This window comes from Carcharodon carcharias, chromosome 18 (assembly GCF_017639515.1).
Source record: "Carcharodon carcharias isolate sCarCar2 chromosome 18, sCarCar2.pri, whole genome shotgun sequence".
Taxonomy (NCBI): Eukaryota; Metazoa; Chordata; class Chondrichthyes; order Lamniformes; family Lamnidae; genus Carcharodon; species Carcharodon carcharias.
Window position 1 is genome coordinate 42,550,053 of NC_054484.1, and position 25,728 is coordinate 42,575,780.

The 25,728-nt window shown below is 40.8% G+C and overlaps 1 protein-coding gene across 1 annotated transcript in view; it reads left to right on the forward strand.

Moving 5' to 3' along the window:
- gsk3ba (glycogen synthase kinase 3 beta, genome duplicate a) overlaps nucleotides 1–25,728 on the forward strand; it is a 181,168-nt gene that overhangs the window by 120,765 nt on the left and 34,675 nt on the right. The window contains exons 4-5 of the mRNA XM_041211303.1: nucleotides 276–386; nucleotides 22,476–22,606. Coding sequence (XP_041067237.1) covers nucleotides 276–386; nucleotides 22,476–22,606 — 242 coding nt within the window. The remainder of the gene's footprint in view (nucleotides 1–275; nucleotides 387–22,475; nucleotides 22,607–25,728) is intronic.

Sequence of the window (25,728 nt, forward strand, 5' to 3'; positions counted from 1 at the left end):
TTCTTCTCCCAATCTCAAATAATAAATCATTTAACTATAAAATCTAAATTGCTTCCTGTAATTTGATACTCATACAACATCTCTAGTCAGAAATTGTGATTGGTGCATTTTTGGAGCAGTGCTTCACAATGCCTCAAATCATGGCCTATGTAGCCTGATCAGGGACTGCTAGCTATAGATGCTGGGTGCCTGAAACAAACATATCAAATAGATTAGAAGGGTCTGTGTGGTTATATATTTATATATAATAATTGCAAACTTTTTTCTCCTCCTAGAAAGATGAAGTGTACCTCAACTTGGTGCTAGACTATGTTCCGGAAACTGTGTACAGAGTTGCCAGACATTACAGCCGAGCCAAGCAGACACTCCCGATGATTTATGTAAAAGTAAGGAATTTAATGTGTACTTTTTTGCATCAAATCCCCTATTTTAATGTTTTACTTCATTGTTTCATTTGTGCTTTGCTCCATGCTTTGTCTAACACCTACTTGTATGTCCCTAATTATGTTGGAAAACAGGTGCATTTCTGAGGTGATGGATTAATTTAGTTGTCAGGTTTGGCAGCAAGATAGCATATTCAGTCACACAGCAATCCATCTGGATGACCAACAGGAACTGATGTCCCATTTGATAGCTGTAAATTTTATTGATGGCTGAAGCTGTAATTGAAATTCTGAGACATGTAGATTTGAGGATCCAAAGGTATGTCTTGTTAACTTAAATTAGACTCCCAATTTTAGTTGGAAAAACTCAGCAGGTCTGGCAGCATCAGCGGAGAAGAAGAGTTGATGTTTCGAGTCCTCATGACCCTTCGACAGAACAGTTCTGTCGAAGGGTCATGAGGATTCGAAACATCAACTCTTCTCCGCTGATGCTGCCAGACCTGCTGAGTTTTTCCAGGTAATTCTGTTTTTGTTTTGGATTTCCAGCATCCGCAGTTTTTTTGTTTTTATCCCAATTTTAGTTGCTTTTTAATGGTTACTGTGGGTAGGCAGAACAGTGTGCCTCTTTTTGGAGTTCTTAGTCTATAAGAATAAGATTGTTAGTAAATTTCCAATTGTATTAATCCAATTTTAATCCATCAGCGTTGATGGCTTAAAATGACAGACTACCAGAAGCTTAGGGTCATGCTTACAGAATGAATGGAGTGTTCCACAAAGTGGTCACCCAATGTAGAGCAGTCTATATTATGAGCAGTGAATGCAGTGTACTAAATTGAAAAAAAATCAACTAAATTGCTGTTTCATCTGGAAGGAGTGAGAGGAGATAGGGCAGGTTTTGCAAGGTCATCAATTGGAAACGTTAATTCTGTTTCTCTCTCCTCAGATGCTGGCTGAACTGCTAAGTATTTCCAGCATTATCTGTTGTTTCAGTTTTCCAGTATTCATAGTATTTTGTTATTCTTAATGATATGCACTAAATTGCAGTTCTGAAACAAACGATAACTTTTAAGATTCTTTGCAAATGGTTGCATTTTTTTGCAATTTGTCAACACACTTCCATTTTAAACCTGTATTTTTAAAATTACTTATCTAATGAACTTGTGAGCTCAGTCCTTCATGTTATGATCTCGAGGGAGACCATTAACTTTTAAAAGAAAATTCTAACTCCCCAGTTATTAACTGAGAGAATTAAACCACAAGATTTCACATTTCAAACAGAACTTTTACTTTACACAAATTAAGCAAAGCAAGTACTACTAACAACACTATTTCATAAACCCTTATCCTTTAAGCCCAAAAATTCCAATGGGTGACTCCCTGTTCTATTTTTATTTCCACCGAAGAATGCCCCAATGCTTTCCAGGATCTGGAAGGTGCCTTCATTTCTCCTGGGTCCAAACCAAGGTGTGCCACAGCTCTTAGGAATTCACTTTGATTGTCCTCAGTGCCTCTGCTATTCTCCAAGGTATGAGATTTCTTGGGGTCCTTCCACTAGCATTCGCTGGGTGACCTTCCAACTCTCAAGCACCTAATGATTGTGGACACTCCAATTTAAGCATGGGACTCACTGCCTTCTTTCTTAGTGTTCTACACTGCTGGCAGCTTTCTCTCTCTACTGGTTTCCAAGCTATTCCAGCGCCAGATGTAAACCATGTCCTTTGATCTGAAAAGTATATGAATACTTGAAGACCTTCCCTTGTTTATCAGTTGCTTTCCAACCTTTCTTTAATCTGGGGAAATACATGAATAATTTAAACGTTACGGAGACAACTGTAGATATCTCATCACCACAAAGGAACTCGGAAAGGGGCCATCCATTGTTTACTGTTTTCCCACTTCTAAATGTGACCTTCTTAAATAAACATTGGCCACCCTTTGAATATGATTTCTTTAGGTCTGTTTATCAACTTCTTAAACTCAGGCTTTTTCCCATTTACTTTGTATTTAATAAAGCAATCCCAAAACTAAAAGTTATACTCCCAAAACAAACAAATCATGAAGCTAGACATTTTCACAACACTGACAATAGGATATGTCAGCAATAAAGGGCTGTGGATGCAGGAAGGATGTTCCTGATGGTGGGGGAGTACAGAACCAGGGGTCATGGTCTGAGGATACTGGGTGGACCATTTAGAACTGAGATGAGAAATTTTTTCACCCAGAGAGTGGTGAACCTGTGGAATTCGCTGCCACAGAAAGTAGTTGAGGCCAAAACATTGTATGTTTTCAAGAAGGAGTTAGATATAAGCTCTTGGGGCAAAAGGGATCAAAGGATATGGGGAGAAAGTGGGAGCAGGCTTTTGAGTTGGATGATCAGTCATGATAATAATGAATGGCGGAGCAAGCTCTCAGGACCGAATGGCTGCCACCTCCTATTTTCTATGTTTCATAAGTGAACAGCAATGTTCAGGAAGGGCACATTATATACTCCGCAAACTACTTTTACGGTTTTTTTTTAAAGGACCTGTGTAACATATGAATATACATGCATTAAATTAATTGAATTTTATTTTTTAAAATTCTGATTCTTCTCCCTTTAATATTGTTGAAGTATGTCTCATGATTAACAGTAGGTCATAATGGTCATCAGTTTCTGTGAACTGTGAGTGGTTTGTTGCTGTTTTTCTGAGAGCTGTTACATTAGGAGTTTGTTTCAGGCTGTGAAACCTTCCAATTGCTCCAAAAACCCTTTGGACTCTGATAAATTATGAATGATTTATAGAATGGCAGATGGGTTAATCTGTAGTATCAAATGTATAAGGCTGTTTAAAATCGAGCAGTTTTTATTAGCCATCAAATGTTAGGCTTTTACTCGTTCATGGGATGTGGCTTCACTGGCTGGGCCAGCATTTATTGCCCATCCCTTAAGAAGGTGGTGGTGAGCTGCCACCTTGAACTGCTGAAGTTCATGTAGTGTAGGTACACCCACAGTGCTGTTAGGAAGAGAGTTCCAGGATTTTGGCCCAGCGACAGTGAAGGAACAACTTTATATTTCCAAGTCAGGATGGTGAGTGATTTGGAGGGAAATTTCCAGGTGGTGGTGTTCCCATCCATCTGCTGCCCTTATCCTTCTAGATGGGTTTGGAAGGTGCTGTTTAAGGAACCTTGGTGAGTTCTTGCAGTGCATCTTGTAGATGGTACACACTGCTGCTACTGTGTGTCGGTGGTGGAGGGAGTCAATGTTTGTGGAAGTAGTTGAATTTGTCCTGCTTTTTGTGTACAAGACATACCTGGGCAATTTTCCACATAGCCTAGTAGATGTCTGAGCTGTAGCTATACTGGAACAGCTGGACTAGGGGCGCGGCAAATTCTGGAGCGCAAGTCATCAGTTATATTGCTGGAATGTTGTCAGGGCCCTTAGCCTTTGCAGTAACCAGTGCCTTCAGCCGTATCTTGATATCATGTGGAGTGAATCAAATTGGCGAAGACTGGCATCTGTGATGCCAGAGGAGGCCGAAATGGATCATCCTCACGGCACTTTTGGCTGAAGATTGTCGCAAATGTTTCCACCTTATCTGTTGCACTGATGTGCTGGGCTCCTCCATCATTGCGGATAGGGATATTTGTGGAGCCTCTTCCTCCAGTGAGTTGTTTAATTGCCCACTACCATTCACAACTGGATGTGGCAGGACTGCAGAACTTAGATCTGATCCATTGATTGTGGAATCGCTTACTCTGTCCGCCACTTGCTGCTTATGCTGTTTGGCAAACAAGTAGTCCTGTGTTATAGCTTCACCAGGTTGATACCTCATTTTTAGGTATGCCTGGCATTCCCTCCTGCACTCTTCATGGAACCAGGGTTGATCCCCTGGCTTGATGGTAATTGTAAAGTGGGGGATATGCCAAGCTATGAGGTTACAGATTATGTTTGAGAACAGTGTTGATGGCCCACAGCATCTCATGGATGCTCAGTCTTGAGTTACTAGATGTGTTCGATATCTACCCCATTTAACACATTGATAGTGCCAGACAACACCATGGGGGATATCTTCAGTGTGAAGGTGGGACTTTGTCTGCACAAAAACTGTGCAGTGGCCGCGCCTACTGACACTCATGGACAGATGCATCTGCAGCAGGCAGGTTGGTAAGGATGAGGTCAAGTATGTTTTTCCCTCTAGTTAGTTCCCTCACCACCTTCCACAGACCCAGTCTAGCAACTGTCATTTAGGACTCTGCCAGCTCCCCGTCTAAAATTGTTGTTATATTTTACCAAAGGCTCTAAATTGCCTATGCTTTAGTCTGTTGATGTCATAATTGTCCCAGGCTTGCAATCTCATATTATCTGCAGTCTTTGGAAATGAACCAATATGTTAAACTAGGGTGGGGTCCTTCTATATTTCACTTTTGCTCTGACGATAAGAGTACTTCAGTCATATCTTGGATATTGCAATTATACATTTGGATTCTATCTTGATTTGACAGCTCTACAACAGAAAGTTTTTGAATCGGAGATTAGCATGGCAAGATTTGCCTAATTCTTCAAATCCAGGGCAAACGCGCCTGCAGCCTGAGGAACCTCAGCTCAGAGCCATTGACCTGGAGGCTGAGGCGCAGAAACTGCAATGCATCAGGGAGAGAGAAAGTTACCTGGACACTTTGTATCAGGAGGCAGTCACATCTCTTAGGACAGGGTTTTCTGACATAATCAGGGACAGGAAGGTGTGACTGCGAATGAGGCAAGTATGGGGACCTAGAATGTAAAAGTGGAGGGACCTCAGCCTTTGCAATTGTCAACCGGTTTGACGTTCTTGCAACCTGTATGGATGAGGCCGCAGGGTGGATGAGTATGAGATGGCACCATGAAACAGGAAGCCACCCAACCAGGGGGAAGTTACTAGGAATGTAGTGGTAGTTGGGAGCAGTATAGTCAGGGAAATAGACACAGTTTTCTGCAGCCGAGAACTTGGAATCCAGATGGCTGTATTGCCTGCCTGATGCAAGGGTTCGGAACATGTTCTGGGTTGGAGAGGAACTTGCAGTGGGAGGAGGAAGATGCAGTGGTTATGGTCCACATAGGTACCAATGATGCAGGTAGAACCAGGAAAGAGGTTCTGCCGACTGAGAATATGAGCAGCTAGGGGCTAAATTTAAAAATTTTAAAAGGTAATAGGCTCTGGATCACTACCTAAGCCAGGAGCAAATGGGCACAAGATAAATCAGATTAGAGAGTTAAATGTGTGGCTCAAAGATTGGTGTGGGAGAAACAGGTTTTGATTCATGGGGCACTGGCAACAGTACTAGGGAAAGTGGGAGGCTGTACCATTGGGATGATATTTACCTGGAACATACTGGGACTAGTGTTCTGGTGAGTCATATAGCCAGAGCAGTAGAGAGGGCTTTAAACCATATACTTGGGGCAAGGGATCAAGTTTGGAAAAATTTAATAAATATAGAAGCCAATGCAAAAGATAATTAAGGAAATGACAAGGGGAGACGGTAGTGTTATGGCAATGTCACTAGACTAGTAATCCAGAGACCCAGAGTAAAGCTCTGGGGACCTAGGTTCAAATCCCACCACGGCAGATAGTGGAATTTGAATTCAGTAAAAATATGGACTTAAAACTCTAGTTGTAAAAACCTACCTGGTTCACTAATCCCCTTTAGGGAAGGAAGTCTGCCATCCTGGTCTGGCCTACATGTGATTCCAGGTCCACAGCAATGTGGTTGACTCCTAAATGCCCTCTGAAATAGCCTTGCAAACCACTTACAAACTTACAAGTCTACTGGAAATGAACCCAGATAGACCACTGCATCGGCCTAGGCACCAGAAACGACACGGCAAACCTGATGCCGCTGCAAAGTCGTCCTTACTAACATTTGGATGTGGAGGGTGGCGGTGTGTATGTGCCAAAATTGGGAGAGACTGCTCAAACTTATGGAATCATGTCAGTCCCACCAGCAGAAGAGATCCAGCAGCACAGTGATGTACAGTCGGGAGTGAGTTGCCCTGGGAGTACTCAACCTTGACCGTGGACCCCATGAAGTCTCATGGTATCAGGTCAAATGTGGGTACAGAAACCTCCTGCTTATTACAATGTACCCCACACTGATGAATCAGTACTCCTCCATGTTGAACACCACCTGAAGGAAGCAGTGAGGGTTGCAAGGGCACAGAATGTAATCTGGGTGGGGGACTTCAATGTCCATCATTAGCATCTGAAGCGTTAGTACCATTACTGACCGAGCTGGCCAATTCCTAAAGGACATAGGCTGCTAGAGTAGGTCCATGGCGGGTGGTGAGGGAAAAACATACTTGACCTCATCCTCACCAACCTGCCTGCCGCGGATGCCTCAGTCCGTGATCTTATTGGTAGGAGTGACCACTGCACAGTCCTTGTAGAGACAAAGTCCCATCTTCACATAGAGGATCCCTCCATCATGTTGTGGCGCAAACACTCTGCTAAATGGTTTAGATTTCGAACAGATCTAGCAACTTGACTGGGCATCCGTGAGGCGCCGTGGGCCATCAGCAGCAGCAGAATTGTACTCAGCCATAATCTTTAACCTCATCTCCCCCACTGTATCATTACCAAGCCAGGGGATCAACCCTGGTTCAATGAGGAATGCAGGAGGGCATGCCAAGAGCAGCACCAAGTGTACCTAAAAATGAGGTGTCAACCTGGTGAAGCTACGACTCGGGACTACTTGCATGCTAAACAGTGTAAGCAGCATGTGATTAAACAGAGCTAAGCAATCCCACAATCAATGAATCAAATCGAAGCTCTGTAGTCCTGCCACATCCAGTTGTGTATAGTGATGGACAATCAAACAATTCACTGGAAGAGGAGTTTCCATGAATATCCCCATCCTTGATGATGGAGGAGCCCAGCACATCAGTACAAAAGATAAGGCAAAAGCATTTGCAACTATCTTCAGCCAAAAGTGCCAAGTGGGTGATCCATCTCTGCCTCCCCTCGATGTCCCCCATCATCACAGATGCCAGTCTTCAGCCAATTCGATTCTCACCACATGATACCAAGAAAAAGCTGAAGGCACTGGATACTGCAAAGGCTATGGGCCCTGGCAACCATCTGGCCATTGTACTGAAGACCTGTGCTGCAGAACTTGAAGCACCCCTAGCCAAGCTGTTCCAGTACAGCTACAACACTGGGACCTACCCAGCAATGTGGAAAATTGCCCAGGTATTTCTTGTAAGCACAAAGCAGTCTCCATCAGTCTTCTCTCGATCATCAGTAAAGCGACGGAAGGGGTCATCGACAGTGCTATCCAGCGGCACGTGCTTAGCAATAACCTCACTGATGCTCAGTTTTGGGTTCCATGGGATCTCTCAGCTCCTGACCTCGTAACAGCCTTGGTTCAAAAAAATGGACAAAAGAATTGAACTCCAGAGGTGAGAGTGACTGCCTTTGACATCAAGGCAGCATTTGACTGAGTATGGCCTTGAGGAGCCCTAGCAAAACTGGTGTCATTGGGAATCGGGAGAGAAAACACTGCTGTTTGGAGTCATACCTTGCACAAAGGAAGATGACTGTGACTGTTGGCGGTCTATCATCTCTGTTGTGGGACATCACTGCAGGAGTTCCTCAGGATAGTATCCTAGGCCTAACCATCTTTGGCTGCTTCATCAATGACCTTTCTTCCATCATAAGGTCAGATTGTGCAATCATCAGCCAAAACGCCAGTGTTCAGCACCATTCACGATTCCTCGGATACTGAAGCAGTCCATGTCAAAATGCAGCAAGGCCTGCACAATTTCCAGGTTTGGGCTGTCAAGTGGCATTTGCGCTGCAGAAGTGACAGACAATGACCAACTCCAATGAGAGAATCTAACCATTGCCCTTGATATTTGATGACATTACCATCACTAAATTTTTTTTCTGGTCATGGGATGTGGGCATCACTGGCCAGGCCAGCATTTATTACCCATCCCTAGTTGCTGTAGTTCAGAGGGCATTTGAGTCAATCACATTGCTGTGGGCCTGGAGTTACATCTAGGCCAGACCAGGTAAGGAGAGCAGATTTCCTTCCCAAAAGGACTTGGGTTTTTACAACAGTTGACAATGGTTTTATGGTCGTCATTAGACTTTTAATTCCAGATTGTTATTAAATTCAAATTCCACCATCTGCCATGGCAGTGTTTGAACCCTGGTCCCTAGAACGTTACCCTGGGTTTCTGGATTACGAGTCCAGCGACAATACCACTACACCATCACCTCCCCATCACTAAATCCCCCACTCTCAACACCCAGAAGGTTACCCCATTGACCAGAATGACCAGTGAACTGGACTAGCCACATAAATACTGTGGCTGCAGGAGCAAGCCAGAGGCTAGGAATCCTGCAGTGAGTAACTCACCAACTGACTCCACGAAGCCTGTCCACCATCTACAAGGCACAAGTCAGGAGTGTGATGAAATACTCTCCACTTGCCTGGATGAGTGTAGCTCCAACAACACTCAAGAAGCTCAACACCATCCAGGAAAAAACGGCCCACTTGATTGGCGCTCCATCCACAAACATTCACTCCCTCCACCACCAAAGCAGAGGCAGCAGTGTGTATTATCTACAAGATGCAGTGCAAGAACTCATCAAGACTTCTTAGCACTTTCCAAACCCACAACCACTACCATCTAGAAGGCAGCAGGTACATGAGCAGCACCACCTGGAAAATCCCCTCCAAGCCACATAGCATCTTGACTTGGAACTATATCACCGTTCCTTCACTGTTGCTGAGTCAAAATCCTTGAACTCCCTCCCTAACAGAACTGTGGGTGTAGCTACACCACGTGAACTACAGCAGTTCAAGAAGATAAATCACTACCATCTTCTCAGGGGCAATTAGGGATGGGCAATGAATGTTAGCTTAGCCAGCGATGCCCACATCCCATGAATGAGTGATGAAGGGTCAGTGTACAAAGCTTAAGAGTGCACCAGCAGATAAGGCTCAAAGTTACAATAAAAGTAAAAAGGCAGAACTAAAGGCTTTGTAACTGAATGTACGTAGTATTTGTAACATAACAGATGAATTGATTGCACAGATAGAAATGTATGATATGTTAGCCATTTCAGAGATGTAGTTTAAGGATGACAAAGACTGGGACCTGAATATTCAAGGCACATATTTAGGAAGGACAGGAAGCTAGGAAAAGGTGGAAAAGCAGCTGTGTTAATTAAAGATGACATTGCTACAATAAAGAGAAAGATAGATGACCTTAGTTCTGGAGATCAAGATGCAGAATCAGTTTGGGTAGAGATGAGAAATAGTAAGGTAAGAAGTCACTTGTGGAGTGGTTTATAGGTCCTCACTATAGAACAGGATATAGAGGAAGAAATAATGAGGACTTCTGAAAAAGGTACAGCAATAATCATGGGTGATTTTAATCTACATATTGCACAAATCAGATGGCAAAGGTAGCCTGGCTGATGAGTTCATAGTGTTTTTGGAATGGTTTCTTGGAGCAGCACATTTTAGCACCAACTAGACAGCAAGTTGTATTAGATCTGATAATGTACAATGAGACAGGATTAATTAATGACCTTATAGTGAAGGTGCCCCTAGGTAGCAGTGATCATAAGGTAATTGAATTTCACATTCAGTTTGAGGGAGAGAGGAGTCAATCTAAGACTAGTGTTTTGAATTTAAATAAGGGCAATTATGAGGGCATAAAGACAGCAAGCTGATGTGAGCTGGGGAATTAGGTTAAGGGATAGGTCAGTAGAGATAGGTCAGCAGACATTTAAGGAGATATTTCAGAATACTCATAAGATACATTCTATGAGAGAGAGAGACTCTTAGGGGAAGGATGCACCATCCATGGCTAACTAAAGAAAGATAGTATCAAGCTGGAAGAAAAAGGAATAATTCTGCAAAGATGAGTGGCAGGTCAGAAGATTGGACAGAATAAAAGAACAGCAAAAAATGTCTAAAAGGTTAATAAGGAGGGAGAAATTAGAGCACAAGAGAAAGCTAGCTAGATGTCTAAAAACAGATAGAAGGGCTTCTACAGGTATTTAAAAAGGAAAAAAGTAAGTAGAGTGAATGTTGGTCCCCTAGAGAGTGAGAATGGGGAATTAATAATGGAAAATAAAGATATGCCGGATGAATTGAACAGATTTTTTGTGTCTGTCTTCACTGTAGAGGATACAAATAACATCCCAGAAATAATTGCTCATCAGGAGGTGAAAGTAATTAGGAAAGCTAATAGAATGTTATCATTCATTGCAAGGGGAATTGAATACAAAAATAGGGAGGTTATGTTTCTGTTGAACATGACACTGGTGAGACCACATCTGAAGTATAGTATTGGTCTCCTTATTTAAGGAAAGACGTAAATGCATTGGAAGCAGTTCAGAGAAGGTTTACTAGGCTAATACCAAGATTGGGTGGGTTGTCTTATGAGGAAAGGCTAGGCGGACTTTATAGGAGTAAGAAATCTTTTGAAACCTTTAAGCTGCTGAGGGGTCTTGATAGGGTGGATGTAGAGAGGATGTTTCCTCTATTGGGAGAACCTAAAACTAGGGGTCACTGTTTAAATATGAGGGGTTGCTCACTTAAGACAGATGAGGAGAATTTTTTTTTCTGAGGGTCGTGAGCCTTTGTAGCTCTTCCTCAAAAGGCAGTGGATGTAGAGTCTTTGAATATTTTTAAGGCAGAACTATATAGATCCTTGTTAAGAAAGGGGGCGAAAGGTTATCGGGGATAGGTAGGAATGTGGAGTTGAGGTTACAATCAGATCAGCCATGATCTTATTGAATGGGGAAGCAGATTAGAGGGGTCATGTGGCCTACTACTTCAAATGCGTATGTCTGTATGTTTGCGTATGTAGGTTGAAAGTGTTATGGCACAGCCGATGGTAAATGCTAAGTTGCTCAAATCCTAGAGGGAAACCTGAGACAACTGTCACAACTATGTTTGCAATTTGTATGTTTTGAGAAGCAGGCTTTGAATTCAGTGGTAATAAGACCACCGAGCCTTGTAGGTTTTTACAAAACTAAATTAAACATTTATTAATAAGAGAAATGTTCGTTAAGCACATACATTTATCTACAAATTGCTACTATAATAACTTCTAAATCCCCTATTTAATCTGACTCCCAGTTACGTCTCCGTTAAAGCAACGGTAAAACATATAGATTTTAAAAGACCCAGGCAAAGAAACATGCCCTGAACAATCCAATTCAAAGTGAGTTTCCTTAACTTCAGTTCTTTGTACACAGCAGCTTGAGGCTTAGATGCTGAAGATGTTTCACACTTGTAAGAGCTTAAAATGCCTACCTACCTTTACACACAGCCTTCACCCCTTTTTACACATTTTCCCCTTTGAATGCAAATTCCCATTGTTTCACTACTTCTTTGGACTTTACCTTTCTAATAATAAAAATCTCTCCTAGTACCAAGTTTACCAGTAATCTTTGGGAAAAATAAACATACTGTTTCTTAACTTCCCTTGGCTAGATGTAATATTTCACTCCCTCTCTTTGAACCCAAGCTAGTCTGGTTTATTTAAAATGCAAATGTGCCCTTTACCTATTACATTCTGCAACTTCCCCCATGTTTACCTACTTTAACACTTCAAACCTAGCTTATCTTCTGACAGATCAAAGCCTTCAGACCAGCTGCCTTTAATTCAATTAAGCCACACACACCCCACTTTTACTCTACTGTACAATAAATTCTAATAACATTGAGAATTATATTCCTGACATCCCCCTTCTTATAAAAAATGAACCGCCATAATTTAAACAGACGGCTTCATTTTCTGAACTCCTCTGACATTACCTGTTATACTTATTATGCTATTACATTACCAGATGCATGCAGTAACGCAATATTTACACACATCCTTGGTATCAACAGAAATCATTCTAGTCCAATGTCCAGGTTTTTAAATGTCCAGTTTTCCTTTCAAGCTTCAAACTCTTGACGCATCTGCAATCAGATTTTCTCATCCTGCTACATGTATAATCTGTAGGTTAAATGGTTGCAGTAATAAACTCTCTCTACATAGCCTTGCACTTCTGTATCGAAATTTGTCTAGAAACTTTAAAGGATTGTGGCCTGTATAAACAATTGTTTCTGATGAATTGTTTGCAACATAAATCTCAAAATGCTGCAATGCTAACACCAACCCAAAGTCTCCTTTTTGATTGTTGAATATCTTCTGTTGTACGTTCAACTTCTGTGAAAAATACCCTATTGGTTTTTCAATTCCAATGTCATCATCTTGTAGCAGTACGACCCCAATGTCTATATCACTTGCGTCAACGGCCAACTGAAATTATTTGGTGTAATTGGGTACTGCCAAAACGGTGGTTAATACAGTTTTTCAAAATGTCACATGCCTTCTGACACTCCTGTGCCCATTGAAACTTCTTGTTCTCTTTTAATAGTTCAATGAGTAGAACAACCACAGTGCTAAAATTTAGTGCAAATTTCCGATTAAATGCACTCATGCCCAGGAACATCAAAACTTCTCGTTTTGTTGTAGGCACGGGGAAATCCATGATAGCCTTAACTTTCACATTTCTTGGAGCCATCATACCATGTCCAATAATATGACCTAGATACATAACTTGCGCTTTTGCAAATTCACTTTTAGCCAAGTTCACCACCAAATTAGCTTCTTGTAATCGAGTAAGTACTTCTTCCAGATGTTGTAAATGCTCCTCCCACATCTGACTGAAAACTATCAAGTCGTCAATATAAACAGCACAATTGCTCAGACCTGCAATTACTTTGTCTATGAAATGTTGTAGGTGCATTTTTCATACCAAACGGCATGACTTTAAACTGATATAGTCCATCTGGCATCACAAAAGCGGATATCTCCTTTGCTCTCTCCGATAACGGTACTTGCCAATATCCTTTTAGCAAGTCAATCTTTAGTAAATTTTGATTGTCCCACTTCCTCAATACAGTCTTCCAGCCATGAAATAGAATATGAATCTGCTTTTGTCACCGCATTTACCTTTTGGTAGTCCACACACAGTCTTTGTGTTCCATCTGGTTTCAATACCAGCACAATGGGCTACTCCAGTTACTGCAACTAGACTCCATGATATCATTTTGAAGCATGAATTCAATTTCTATCTGTACTTATAACTTTGCCAGATTTAATCTATAAAGATGTTGCCTTAGTGAAGATGAAACTTCTACAGACACATCATGTATAGCTAAATTTGTCCTCCCCAACTTATTTCCACAAGTAGAGTTGTGTGACCTCAATTGCTTCTCCAATACACGTTGACGCTTGTCTGGAAGGTAACTCAATATCACATTTAAATTTTCAAGTACCCCTTCATTATCCAATTTGATTAGAGGAAAATCAATTTCAGAATCCTGCATTACTACTTCTTTCTCATTATCTACCACCACTAACGTCTCCTTTTGGTCCTCTTCCCTGTCAAAGTACTTTTTAAGCATATTTACATGACACACCCTCTGCTTCTTTCTTCCAACTGGAATATTTATTAAATATTTCACTTCACTCAACTTCTTTTCAATCCTGTAAGGCCCACTAAACTTTGCCTTTAATGAGTCACCCAGTACTAGTAACAGAGCTAATACTTTCTCCCCAGCAACAAAACTACGAGCTGTAGTTTTCCTGTCTGCTTTCATTTTCATCACTTGCTGTGATATCTTTAAATGTTCCCTAGCTTACTCAGATGCTTTGTCCAATCTCTGAAATTTGGTACATAATCCAGGAGAGTAGTTTCTGAATTTTGACCCACCAATTACTCATGATTCAATTTCAGTAGTCCTCTCGCCTCATGACCATAAACTAGTTCAAAAGGACTAAAACCAGTCGATACATTAGGCGTGCCCCTAATAGTAAATAACAAGAATGGAATTCCCTTATCCCAATCCTGTGGATAATCCTAACTATATGCCTTCGTCAAAGGTTTTAGAGTTTGATGCCATCTTTCCAAAGCCTCTTGTGACTCAGGATGGTAAGCTATTGATTTGAACTGCTTTATTCCCAAACTGTTCATACTTCTTTAAACAGTTTGTGACATGAAATTTGAACCCTGATCTGATTTGTATTTCTTTTGATAATCCATATCTTGTAAAAAAAAAATACAGTTAACTCTTCCACAATTTTCTTTGTTGTAATATTTCTCAAAGATATTGCTTCAGGAAACCTGGTAGACACATCCATTATTGTCAGTAAGTACTGATTTCCAGTACTGATTTTAGTCTTATGGAGCGGTCCTACAGAATCAGTCATGACCCTAGTAAAAGGTTCTTCAAATGCTGGAATTGGAATTAAAGGTGCCTGCTTAATCATAGCTTGTGGTTTCCCAATCACCTGACATGTGACACGTTCTACAGAATTTGATTATGCAATCCAGGCCCAAAAAAATGTTTTTGTACCTGCACCTGTCTATCTAATTCCTAAATGTCTTCTCCCCCCCCCAATTGGAATTTCATGAGCTATTCTCAGAATCTCATTTCTGTATCCAAATGGTTATTACAATCTGAAGCAGCTCCCTCCAGTTTTCATTTGCAGAAGCATGATTAGGCCTCCATTTTATCATTAAAACATTATCCTTAAGGTAATAACATTCTGGAATACATTTGCCTCTGTTTGAAAAAGCTGTCTGATACAAATATTTTATTTGCAAATCCTTTATCTGTAACTCCATTAACCTCCTTGAGTTAAATACTTCAGCTGAATTGTCTTCCAGTCTTTCTTCCTGAACAACCCTATCAAACAGTGTCTGCTAATTGGATTTCCATGCCTTCTCCCTGCCTTTGAACTTCCTGTTCTTATTTCAAGATCTCATTAGCACACAAGCTGGAAACAATCCAAGATGCTTTCTCTGCAACATTTCTGTTGAAAACACTTCTAAAGGCTGCTCAACTACCATAGGCATCACCCACATCTGTGATCCAGCTATATCATTACTCAGAATAAATTAAACCCCTGCAATGGGTAATTTTTCCACTACTCCAACAATCACCTCACCTGTTTTCCATTTACTCTTTAAATTTACCTTCCACAATGGAATAGGTGTAGCATCTCTATGACTCCCACTTATTGTCACCTGTTCCAGCAATACTCCCTCTGAACAACAAATGTCACTATCCAACAACATTAAGAATTAACTAGCCCCTGTGTCTCTTAAACTTTTAACACCTTTACCTAGACCACCCTGTACACATGGAAATACTTCCCCTTCACACACAAAATCTTTAAGCATTTCTGCAGCCTGCTCCTCAGAATTCTCTTGGATTAATTGTGAACACATTCCCACTTCTTTACCTATCACTGATTCTCCCTATTTTACTTGTACACAAACCATTCCTTTTTCCTGTGCCTGAACCTCCGAACCCACAGTCCTTTTACTTCCAGAACTTTTCTGCACCCCTATAATTCCAACAGATTTTCTCTGCAATTTCCACAGAGTTCATATGTCCAACTTTATTACAATGAAAACACCTCAATTTTTGAATGTCACTTCAACCATTAGCACCTTCCTTTTTATTCTGAGAAACTTCCTGCGAATTTCCACTTACTACTCTTCCCTGACTACCCACCTCCCATTCACTTTCCCACTTTCTATCCTTCTCTGATTTAAAAGGGTGATGAAAAAAGGGTTAGCTCTATGAACTAACTCATTATCTTCAGCTATCTCTGCTGCTTGTCTTACCATTTTAACCCCGTTCCTCCATATGAGTTCTCACTACTGAAGGAATTGAATCTTTAAATTCTTCCAAAAGAATTACCTTTCCAAGGCCTCCATATGTTGATCCCATCTTTAATGCCCATATCCACTGGTCAAAATGACTTTGTTTTAGTCTTTCAAACTCAATATAAGCTTGTCCAGGCTGTTTTCTCATACTCCTCTTCTGCTTGTGCCTCTCTGCCTCAGGAACCAACTTAAATGCACTCAAAATAGCCTTGTTTACCACATCATAGTTCACCAACATTTCTTCTGACAGTGAAGCATAAACCTCTTGCGCCCTACCCACCAACCAAGATTGTAACAACAATGCTCAGTTTTCCTGTAGCCATTTTATTTGTTTAGCTATTTTCTTAAATGAAATAAAGAATGCTTCCACATCTCTTTCCTCAAACTTTGGAAGAGCTTGTACAAATTTAAACATCTCCCCACTTGTGTTTTAGATATTTTCATCATCTGAACTTTCCTCAGCATCTGATGAGTCCTTTTTAAAATCCAGCTTTATAAGCCACTACTCCCTTTCTCTTTCCTTCATTGTCTCTTCCATTGCTAACTTTTCCCTCTGGAGATCAAGTTTTTGCATTTCCATTTTTTTTTAATAATCTCTCTTTTTCCCTTTTCCTGCTGCCCCTAGTTCCAATCTTTTCATTTCCAATCCTTTTTCCTTTTTGTTTGCCTCCAATGCAAGTTTTCTCAGTTCCTTTGCTTGTTCAAATTCAAGCCTTTTTATCTCTAACTGAAGTCTCACTACCTCCAGCTGTTACTCACTAGTGTCAGGCATCACTTCCAACTTTAAATGCTGTGCTATGCCTTCAATTATGTCTGCTTTCTTCGCCCCTGCGGGTAACCCCAATTGTAATTTATCCGCCAATTCCATTTACTTAACTTTAGTTACCTTCTGTAAACTAGCCAAAGTTATAATTTCAGCTGCCAAAGCCTTATTGCAGTCTTACCACTTCAAAAAAAAATTCTCACCAAATCCTGAATTCAAAGTGCTTCTCGTACTCATAACCTTAAGATTCACCAACTCCAACCCAATCAAAGAATCTCAAATATATCCCCCAACCATGTTATGGCACAGCAGATGGTAAATGTTGAGTTGTTCAATTCCCAGAGGGAAACTTGAGACAACTGCCACAACTATTTTTGCAATTTGTATGTTTTGGGTTGTGGGCTTTGAATTCAGTATTAATAAGACCAAGGAGCCTTACAGGTTTTTTACAAAACTAGATTAAACACTTACTAGTAAGAGAAATGATTTTAAGCATGTACATATGTCTACAAATTATTACTATAATAACTTCCAAATCCCCTAATTAACCTGACTTCTAGTTAGACCTTCGTTAAGGCAACAGTAAAACAAGCAGATTTTAAAAGACCCAGGCAAAGAAACAGGATACCCTGAACAATCCAATTCAAAGTGAGTTTCCTTAACTTTGGTCCTTTGTCCACAGCAGCTTGAGGCTTAGATGCTGAAAGCATTTCACACTTGTTAGATCTTAAAATGTCTACCCTTACACAACCTTCACTCCTTTATATGTATTTTCCCCTTTGAATGCAAATTCCCATTGTTTCACTACTTTTTGGACTTTACCTTTCTGATAATAAAAGTCTCTCGTAGTATCAAGTTCACCAGTAATCTTTGGGAAAAATAAACACACTGTTTCTTAACTTCCCCTGGTTAGGTGTAATATTTCACTCCCTCTCTTTGAACCCAAGTTAGTCTGGTTTATTTAAAATGCAAATGTTCCCTTTACCTCTTACATTCCCCCATGTTTACCTATTTAACATTTCAAAACTAGTTTATCTTCTGACAGGTCAAAGCCTTCAGGCCAGCTGCCTTTAATTCATTTAAGTCTCACAAGCATGCACACACGCACAGTCATTGATCCATAGACACAGACCCCACTTTTACTCTACAATAAGTTCACGTAACATTATGAGAATTATTATATCTTCCTGACAAAAGGGAAGGAGGCACTTAAAACAATTACAATCACCAGGCTAAGGGTCCTGAGAAAATTGTTGGAACTAAAAGCTTGCAAGCCCCTTCATCCTCGGATCTTGTAAGAAGTGGCGGCTGAGAGAGTAGGTGCATTAATTTTAATTTTCCAAAATTCCCTAGATCCAGGAGAAGTCCTATCAAGTTGGTAAATAGCGAACGTGACAACTCTATTCAAGAAAGGAAGGACACTAAAGACCAGTTAGTTTAATATCTGTTGTGGGAATTTGCTAGAATCTATTATTAAGGATGTTACAGCAGGGAGCTTAAATCTCAATGCAATGTAGCAGAGTCAACATGGTTTTGTGAAGGGAAAATCATGTTTGACTAATTTATTGGAGTTCTTTGTAGCAAGCAACATGGATAAAGGGAAGCCTATGGATATGCTGTAATTAGCTTTCCAGAAGGCATTTGATAATGTGCCACATCAGAGGTTACTATGCAATATAAAAGCACCTGGTGTAGGGGGTAACATATTAGCATGGATACAGGATTAGTTAGCTAACATGAAACAGAGTAGGTAAGGATAAATGGGTCTTTTTTGGGTTGGCAAGATGTGATGATTGGAGTGCCACAAGGATCAGTACTGGCGCCTCAACTATTTACAATTTACATCATAGACTTGGATGAAGGGACTGAAGGTATGGTTGCTAAATTTGCTGATGTTACAAAGATAGGTAAAAAAATATGTTGTGAAGAGGTCATAACCTATGTCCCTTTGGAGCGGGCAGATATTTGGCAGATGGAGAATAATGTAGAAAAATGTGAACTTGTCCACTTTGGCAGGAAGAATAGAATAGCAGCATGTTATTTAAATGGGGAAAGATTGCAGAACCCTTGAGGTACAGTGTATCTGAGTGTCCTGATAACATGAATCAGGGAAAGGTAGTATGCAGGTACAGCAAGTGCTTAGGAAGGTAAATGGAATGTTGTTGTTTATTGCAAGGGGAATGGAATATAAAAGTTGAGATGTTTTGCTGCAGTTGTGCAGGGTGTTGGTGAGACTACACTAGAGTACAGTGCAGAGTTTTGGTTTGGGGGGGCGGGTGAGGGTGTTATCTTACAAAGAAAGGTTGGACAGTCTGGGCCTGTATCTATTGGAGTTTAGAAGATTGAGAGATGATCTTATTGAAATCTATAAGATCCTGAGAGGATTTGACAGGGTAGATGCTGGAAGGACGTTCCCCTTTTGAGAGAGACCAGAACTGGCGTACACAGTTTAAAAATAAGCAATCTCCCATTTAAGACTGAGATGAGAAGAATTTTTTTCTTTTAGAGGGTCGTGAGTCTTTGGAACTCTTCCACAAAGGGCGGTGGAGTCAGAGTCAATGAATATTTTTAAGGCAGAGGTAGACAGATTCTTGATGAGGGAGTCAAAGGTTATTGGGGGTAGGTAGATTGTGGAGTTGAAGCCATAATCGGATCAGCCATGATCCTATTGAATGGCGGAGCAGGCTCAAGGGATTGAGTGATCGTCTTCTAATCCATTTGTTCATATGTTCATTCACTTTGCATGTCTAGGTCCTTGCAGTAAAGCAGGACTGAGTCCAACACTATGCAATTACGTAAAATACCCTTCAAGCTTCTTTTGATATTTTAGTCAGATAAAACTGTTTTAAAAGAAATGGTGGCAACCAAGATCTTTACATCTTAGTAATATGAGTTTGTTTTTAGCCTGAGAAATGCATCCCTTAAATCCATTTGTTCAGAGATGTTTGGGGGGGTGGGGGGAAAGGTGGATATGTCCATGTTATTTCAGGTGCACTACAGTAGAAGAGTTAATTGTTTGTCCTGCAACATTGCTATCCTAGATATTTAGTGGCAAGGAGGTACATAGCAAGCACAAGTTTCCTTACGAAACCAGATTCTTTAGTCAAAGAAGGAAGTATGAGTGAGTGGCTTAAATTGTAATACACAACAGTAACTTTTATTTATATGGTGCCTGTAATATAAAAAATGTGCAAGATGCTTTCATAGATTCATGAATATAATAAATGGATGTTGAGCCAAATAAATAGGCACTGGAAGGTATAACCGTAAACTTGTCACTAAAACCTACCTCATTGACTGAGCTTTTGGTTATTTGACTTGACACCTTCTGATGTAGCTCAGCGTGTTATTTTGTTTTATAATGCTCCTATGAAGCACCTTGGGGCATTCCCTTGCAATAAAAATGCTGTATAAATGTAAGTTGTTATAACATCCCTCATCCCTGGAACCATTCTAGTAAATGTTCTCTGCACCCTCTGAAAGACCCTCGCATTCTTAAAATATGGTGAACTGGATTTAATACTCTAGGCACAACTAGAACTTTATGAAACTGAAGCATAACTTCCCTGCCTTTGTACTCAACACCTGTATTTATGAAGCTCAGGGTGTACGATCCTATATGCTTTGCTGACTACACTCTGAATACGTTCTGCCATCTTTAAAATCAATGTGCATAAATCCCAAGTCCCTCTGTCCCTGCACACTCTTTAGAAATGTGCTATTAAGTATTTATTGCCTGTCCATATCTCTTCTGCCAAACTGTATCACCTCACATTTCTCTATTATATTCCATCTGCCACTTGACTGCCCAATCTGCTAGCCTAACACTGCTGCCATCCTCAAGTCTCAAAAGTAACCATTTTGAGAGATTGGTAAGGAGGTTGGAGGGGGCTGGTTGTTAGAAATCAATAGCAAGAGTACAGAGTTTGTGACATGGACAATGGCTCAGTCTTCCCGGTTTTCATCTGCGAGAAATTGTGGCGATTGGATGTTGGACAAACACAACAGAAACAGTGACTGGTCGAAAGGTAGTGGAGGTAGAGCTGCATGTCAGCATTATACATGTGGGTGCAGAGCCATATGGTTAGGTGTAGCCGAGGAAGAAGAGGGGCTGGGCAAAAACGTTTGGGGGAAGCCAGGGTAATAGTACAGTGGCCATTACTTGTGATGATTGATCGGTAAGAGTGGAACCAAGTGAAGGCAGCCCCACTGAGCTAGACAGCGAAGGTTTGTTAACTGTGTCATGTTGACATTGCGGCAGAGGTGGAAATCTGATTGGAGTTGTGAAGAAAGTTAACCACTGGTTTGGAAGGTCTCTAGATGTCTTTAAGGTCTTTAGAGAGTAAACAGAGGTTAGAAGCTGCGCCTCCACTATCAACTAGCCATAGTGGCCGTTTTTTTGTACATGACTAAATGGGCATTGACAGGCTATTTAATACTGCCCTTTACCAAAACCTATGTATTGCACTTCCTGTTGGAGTTACAGCACTAGATAGTGATGTGATACTCTCTTTTCTAATCCAGGTTGTTTATGGACTGATTTATAATGTTCTTATCAACTATAGTGTTGAGTTCAGCTAACTACTCAGTACAGACCAAGAATTGAACCTGGAACTTGATCTGTAATTCGGTTCACTGCCTTCAACATGTAACAATAGATTTGTAAAACAAGGCCAGGCAATTAATGGAACAGACCCATGTCAAACATTTATTACCTAGCTTAAGGTGACATCAGTATGACGTGCAAAGCGTTGCACAACATAAGCATGTGTAGAAGCGCGCAGTTTCGACTTTTCTAAATTCACTTTGGCACTAAACAAACGTGTCAATTGCCTTGTTCATACATTTCCAGTTGTATAAAGTTTCCATCTTGTCACATCTCAAAATGCTTCATGTATAGTGAGTTATTTTTAAGTACAGTGATACTTGTGTAGATAAGCTCAGCAGCAAATTTGTACACAGCAAAGAGTTGAATAACCAAATAATTTATTTGCGGTAGTTTTTTAGGGAGGAATATTATCCAGGGCACTGATAAAATTCCCTATCCTTTTTCTATTAGCATTAATGGGACCTATAATGACCACCTGATTCAGCTGAATGGGCAGGTGGGACTCTCCTCTTAAATATTCACTGCAAGAATACTTGTTACAATGCAGCACTCACTGCAGTGTGATGACTGCTCAAGTCCTTGAAGTGGCATACCCACAAACCTCTGAGTTGCAAGTACTAATTAGGCCAAAATGGTTAGTTCAAATGTGTGCAAAACTGTACTTTAATTTGACAGGTAATGCTATTCATTACAGTTTGAGATGCCAGTTTGAGGTGATCAAATATTCGCAAGTTGAAATAAAACATAAGTTGCTTCCCTGCCAGCATTCCTCCCTCAACCAGCACCACCAAAAACAGATAATCTGTTCAGTTACTTACTGTTTGTGGGACATTGCCCTATACAAAATGGATGCCACATTGGCTTCATAACTTGTTTGCAAAGCATTTTGAGATGTCCTGAGGAAATAACATGCCATGTAAATGCAATTCTTTGTTTTTCTAACTTGTCTAATCAAAACTAGAGAATTCTGTTCAAATAATTGGTGAAAATTCTTCTCTTAATAGTTGTATATGTATCAGCTGTTCCGGAGTTTAGCTTACATCCATTCCTTTGGAATTTGCCATCGGGATATCAAACCACAGAATCTGCTGCTTGATCCTGAAACAGCTGTCCTGAAACTCTGTGACTTTGGAAGGTGAGTTTTTTTTCATTTCATTGGATAAGAAAGTTGCTGGCAAGACCAGCATTTAGTGTCCACCCCTAATTGCCCCTGAGAATGTGGTGGTGAGCTGCTGCCTTGAACCATTGCAATCCATGAGATGTAGGTGCACCCACTGTGCTGTTAAGAATGGAGATCCAGGCTTTGACCCAGTGATATTGTTCCAGGTTAGGATGCTGTGTGGCTTGGAAGGGAACTTGGAGGTAATAGTGTTCTGTTGCCCTTGCTCTTGTAAATGCTACAAGTCGTGGGTTTGAAGGTGCTGCCAAAGGAAGATTGGTGAGTTGCTGCAGTGCGTCTTGAAGATAGTACACATTGCTACCACTGTGCATTGGTAGTAGAAGGAGTGAATGTTTAATGGTGAATGGATGTGGCGTCAATCAAGTGGGCTGCTTTTGCCCTGGATTGTGTTGAGCTTCTTGAGTGTTGTTGAAGCTGTATTCATCTAGGCAAGTGGAGAGTATTCCATCACCCTCCTGTCTTGTGCCTTGTAGATGGTGGACAGGCTTTGGGGAGTCAGGAAGTGAGTTACTCTCTGCAGATTTCCAGCCCCTGACCTCTTGTAGCCACAGTATTTATATGGTTGCTCCAGTTCAGTTTCTGGTCAATGGCGACCCTCCCCAAGATGTTGTTGATGGGGGGGATTCAGTGGTGGCAATGCTGTTGAATTTTAAGTGGAGATGGTCATTGCCTTGAACTTGTATGGCACGAATGTTACTTGCAACTTTTAAGCCCAAGTCTGAATGTTGTCCAAGTCTTTCTGCATGCTGGCACGGCCTACTGGAGCAGTCTCAAATGGTACTGAACACTGCAATCATCAATGAGCATCCCCACTTCAGACCTTATGATGGCAGTAAGGCCATTGAAGCAATTGAAGATAGTTGGGCCCAGGACACTACCCTGAGGAACTCTTGCTATGCTGAGACAATTGGCATCTAACAACAACAACTATCTTCCTTTGGTGCCAAGTGTGACTCCAGCCAGTGGAGAGTTTCCCCCATCAATTTTAATTTTGCTTCGTCACACTGTCAAATGCTTCCTTGATGTCAAGGGCTGTCAACCCTCACTTCACCTCTGAAATTCAGTTCTCTGTCTATGTAATAAGGTCTGGAGTGATGGAAACACTCTTTGTTGTACTACTTTACTTATATGAGAAAAGGGATTTATGGCAATCAAAGCCCTAGACTTTATTTAGCTTTACCTCCCTGGTGCTTAATGAGTAAATGCATCAGCTACTCTGCTAGTGTGTCATTGGTGCAGACAGATCTTGAGGGCCCCACTTTCAAGTTAATGTGATGAGCAGATCTCTACAGATCCAACCCTTCTCTTCCACTAGATCAGATTTCCAGCTGATTTGCTATCCAGTGATTCTTTCTGGAAAATATACATGTGTAGATTTTACTGACAGCAAGATCAGTAATGTCATGTGCCACCTTTTTTCTCCTACCCCAAACATAGACAATCAACTCACCTGTTGATATTCAATATCTAGGCTCAAACATAAAAATAAACACCAGCGTGAAGTGATGTATTCCCGCTGGTACCTGTATAACTGAATTCTGTATGGAGCAACGGTCAGAATAGGGAACAATAAAAGGGAAGGTGTATGGAGGTGAAAAATGTTCTATTCAGGAGTTGAGATACAAAGTTTGAAGCTGTTTGACCAAAGAAATTAGAAATTTCTATCAATTGGAAAAAAAACCTGAAGAACATAAGCAGTGACTTTACTGTGAAATTCTGTTTTTTCTTTAAAATTGGATTGGCTGGATTTGTGTAAGATTACATAAGAATTACATAAAATTCACAGCACAGGAACAGGCCATTCAGCCCAAATGGTATATGCTGGTGTTCATACTCTGCACAAGCCTCCTCCCACTCTGCATCTAACCCCATCAGCGTAATCCTTCTCTTCAGTATTACTGACAAAAGACACATGCTGTCGAAGCTTTCCATCTGCACTCGTAAGGACACTTCGCGAGAATACCCATAGCAAAGGGAACAACATTTTTTACACTGCATGAGAATCTTGGCTGTCATCAAATCAAAAAAACGTTCTGCCTATCACTCAAATGATTAATGTGCTAAATGAATTTTCGTGTCAGTGTGATGCCACATATGTAGGCTGTACGCCCTAACAATTGGCGAATCATATCAAATAGCGCATCCCTTCAGTTCGCAACAGGCAAAGTACAAACCATAACCAACCAGCCCGTGCTTGCAAAACTCAAAGAATAATGTCCAATGTTAGATGTGATTACACAATTGGACAACATTTGCTACACAATCCTGATTAGACTAAGAATTGCACTGAAAACCAATTTAAGATTATTAGTCGGGCTTGCAGTGTGACTGACTTTACGCATGTTAGAAGCTACATATAGTCACAAACAGGGCCCTGTCCTTTGCAGACAGAGGGAGCATGCCTACGCATTGCACCTTTTTAACTAGGTGTAAACTTGAAGGACAGCCTTTCCCTGGTTCATTCCCCATGGTGTTGCCTTGACCAATCAGAGTCAACCTGCCTGGTTTGAATTTGAACAAAAGCTTGGCCATTAATTGTCCCTTGGTTCGTTCTCCATGGCAACACCTCTACCAATCAGAGTCCACTTGCCAACCAATCAGCATTCTCTTCTCATGCAATATAAATTGTTGTTCCCTTTTACTATTGGTATTCTTGCCAAGTGTCATGATGAGCGCAAGATAAAAAGCTTCAACGGCATGTCTCTATTTTTATTACAATACTCGAGTTCTGTAATACGAAATGACTATCCTTCTCTTATGTATTTGCCTAGCTTTCCTTAAGTGTATCTATGCTGTTCAGCTCGACTGCTCCATGTGGTTGCAAAGTTCCACGTTCAAACCCTTTCTTCTGAATTCCTAATTGGATTAATGTCTATCTTATATTTATGACTCCGAGTTTTGTGCTCCCAACAAGTGGAAACATCTCTGCCTTTATTCCCTCAAGCTGCTCATAACTTTAAAGACCTCTTTTGGGTCACCCCGCAACTTTCCCTTTTCTCATAATAAGAGCTGTTCAATATTTCTGGTATCATCTTTGTCGATCCTTTTTGTGCCATCTCCAATGCTTCTATATCCTT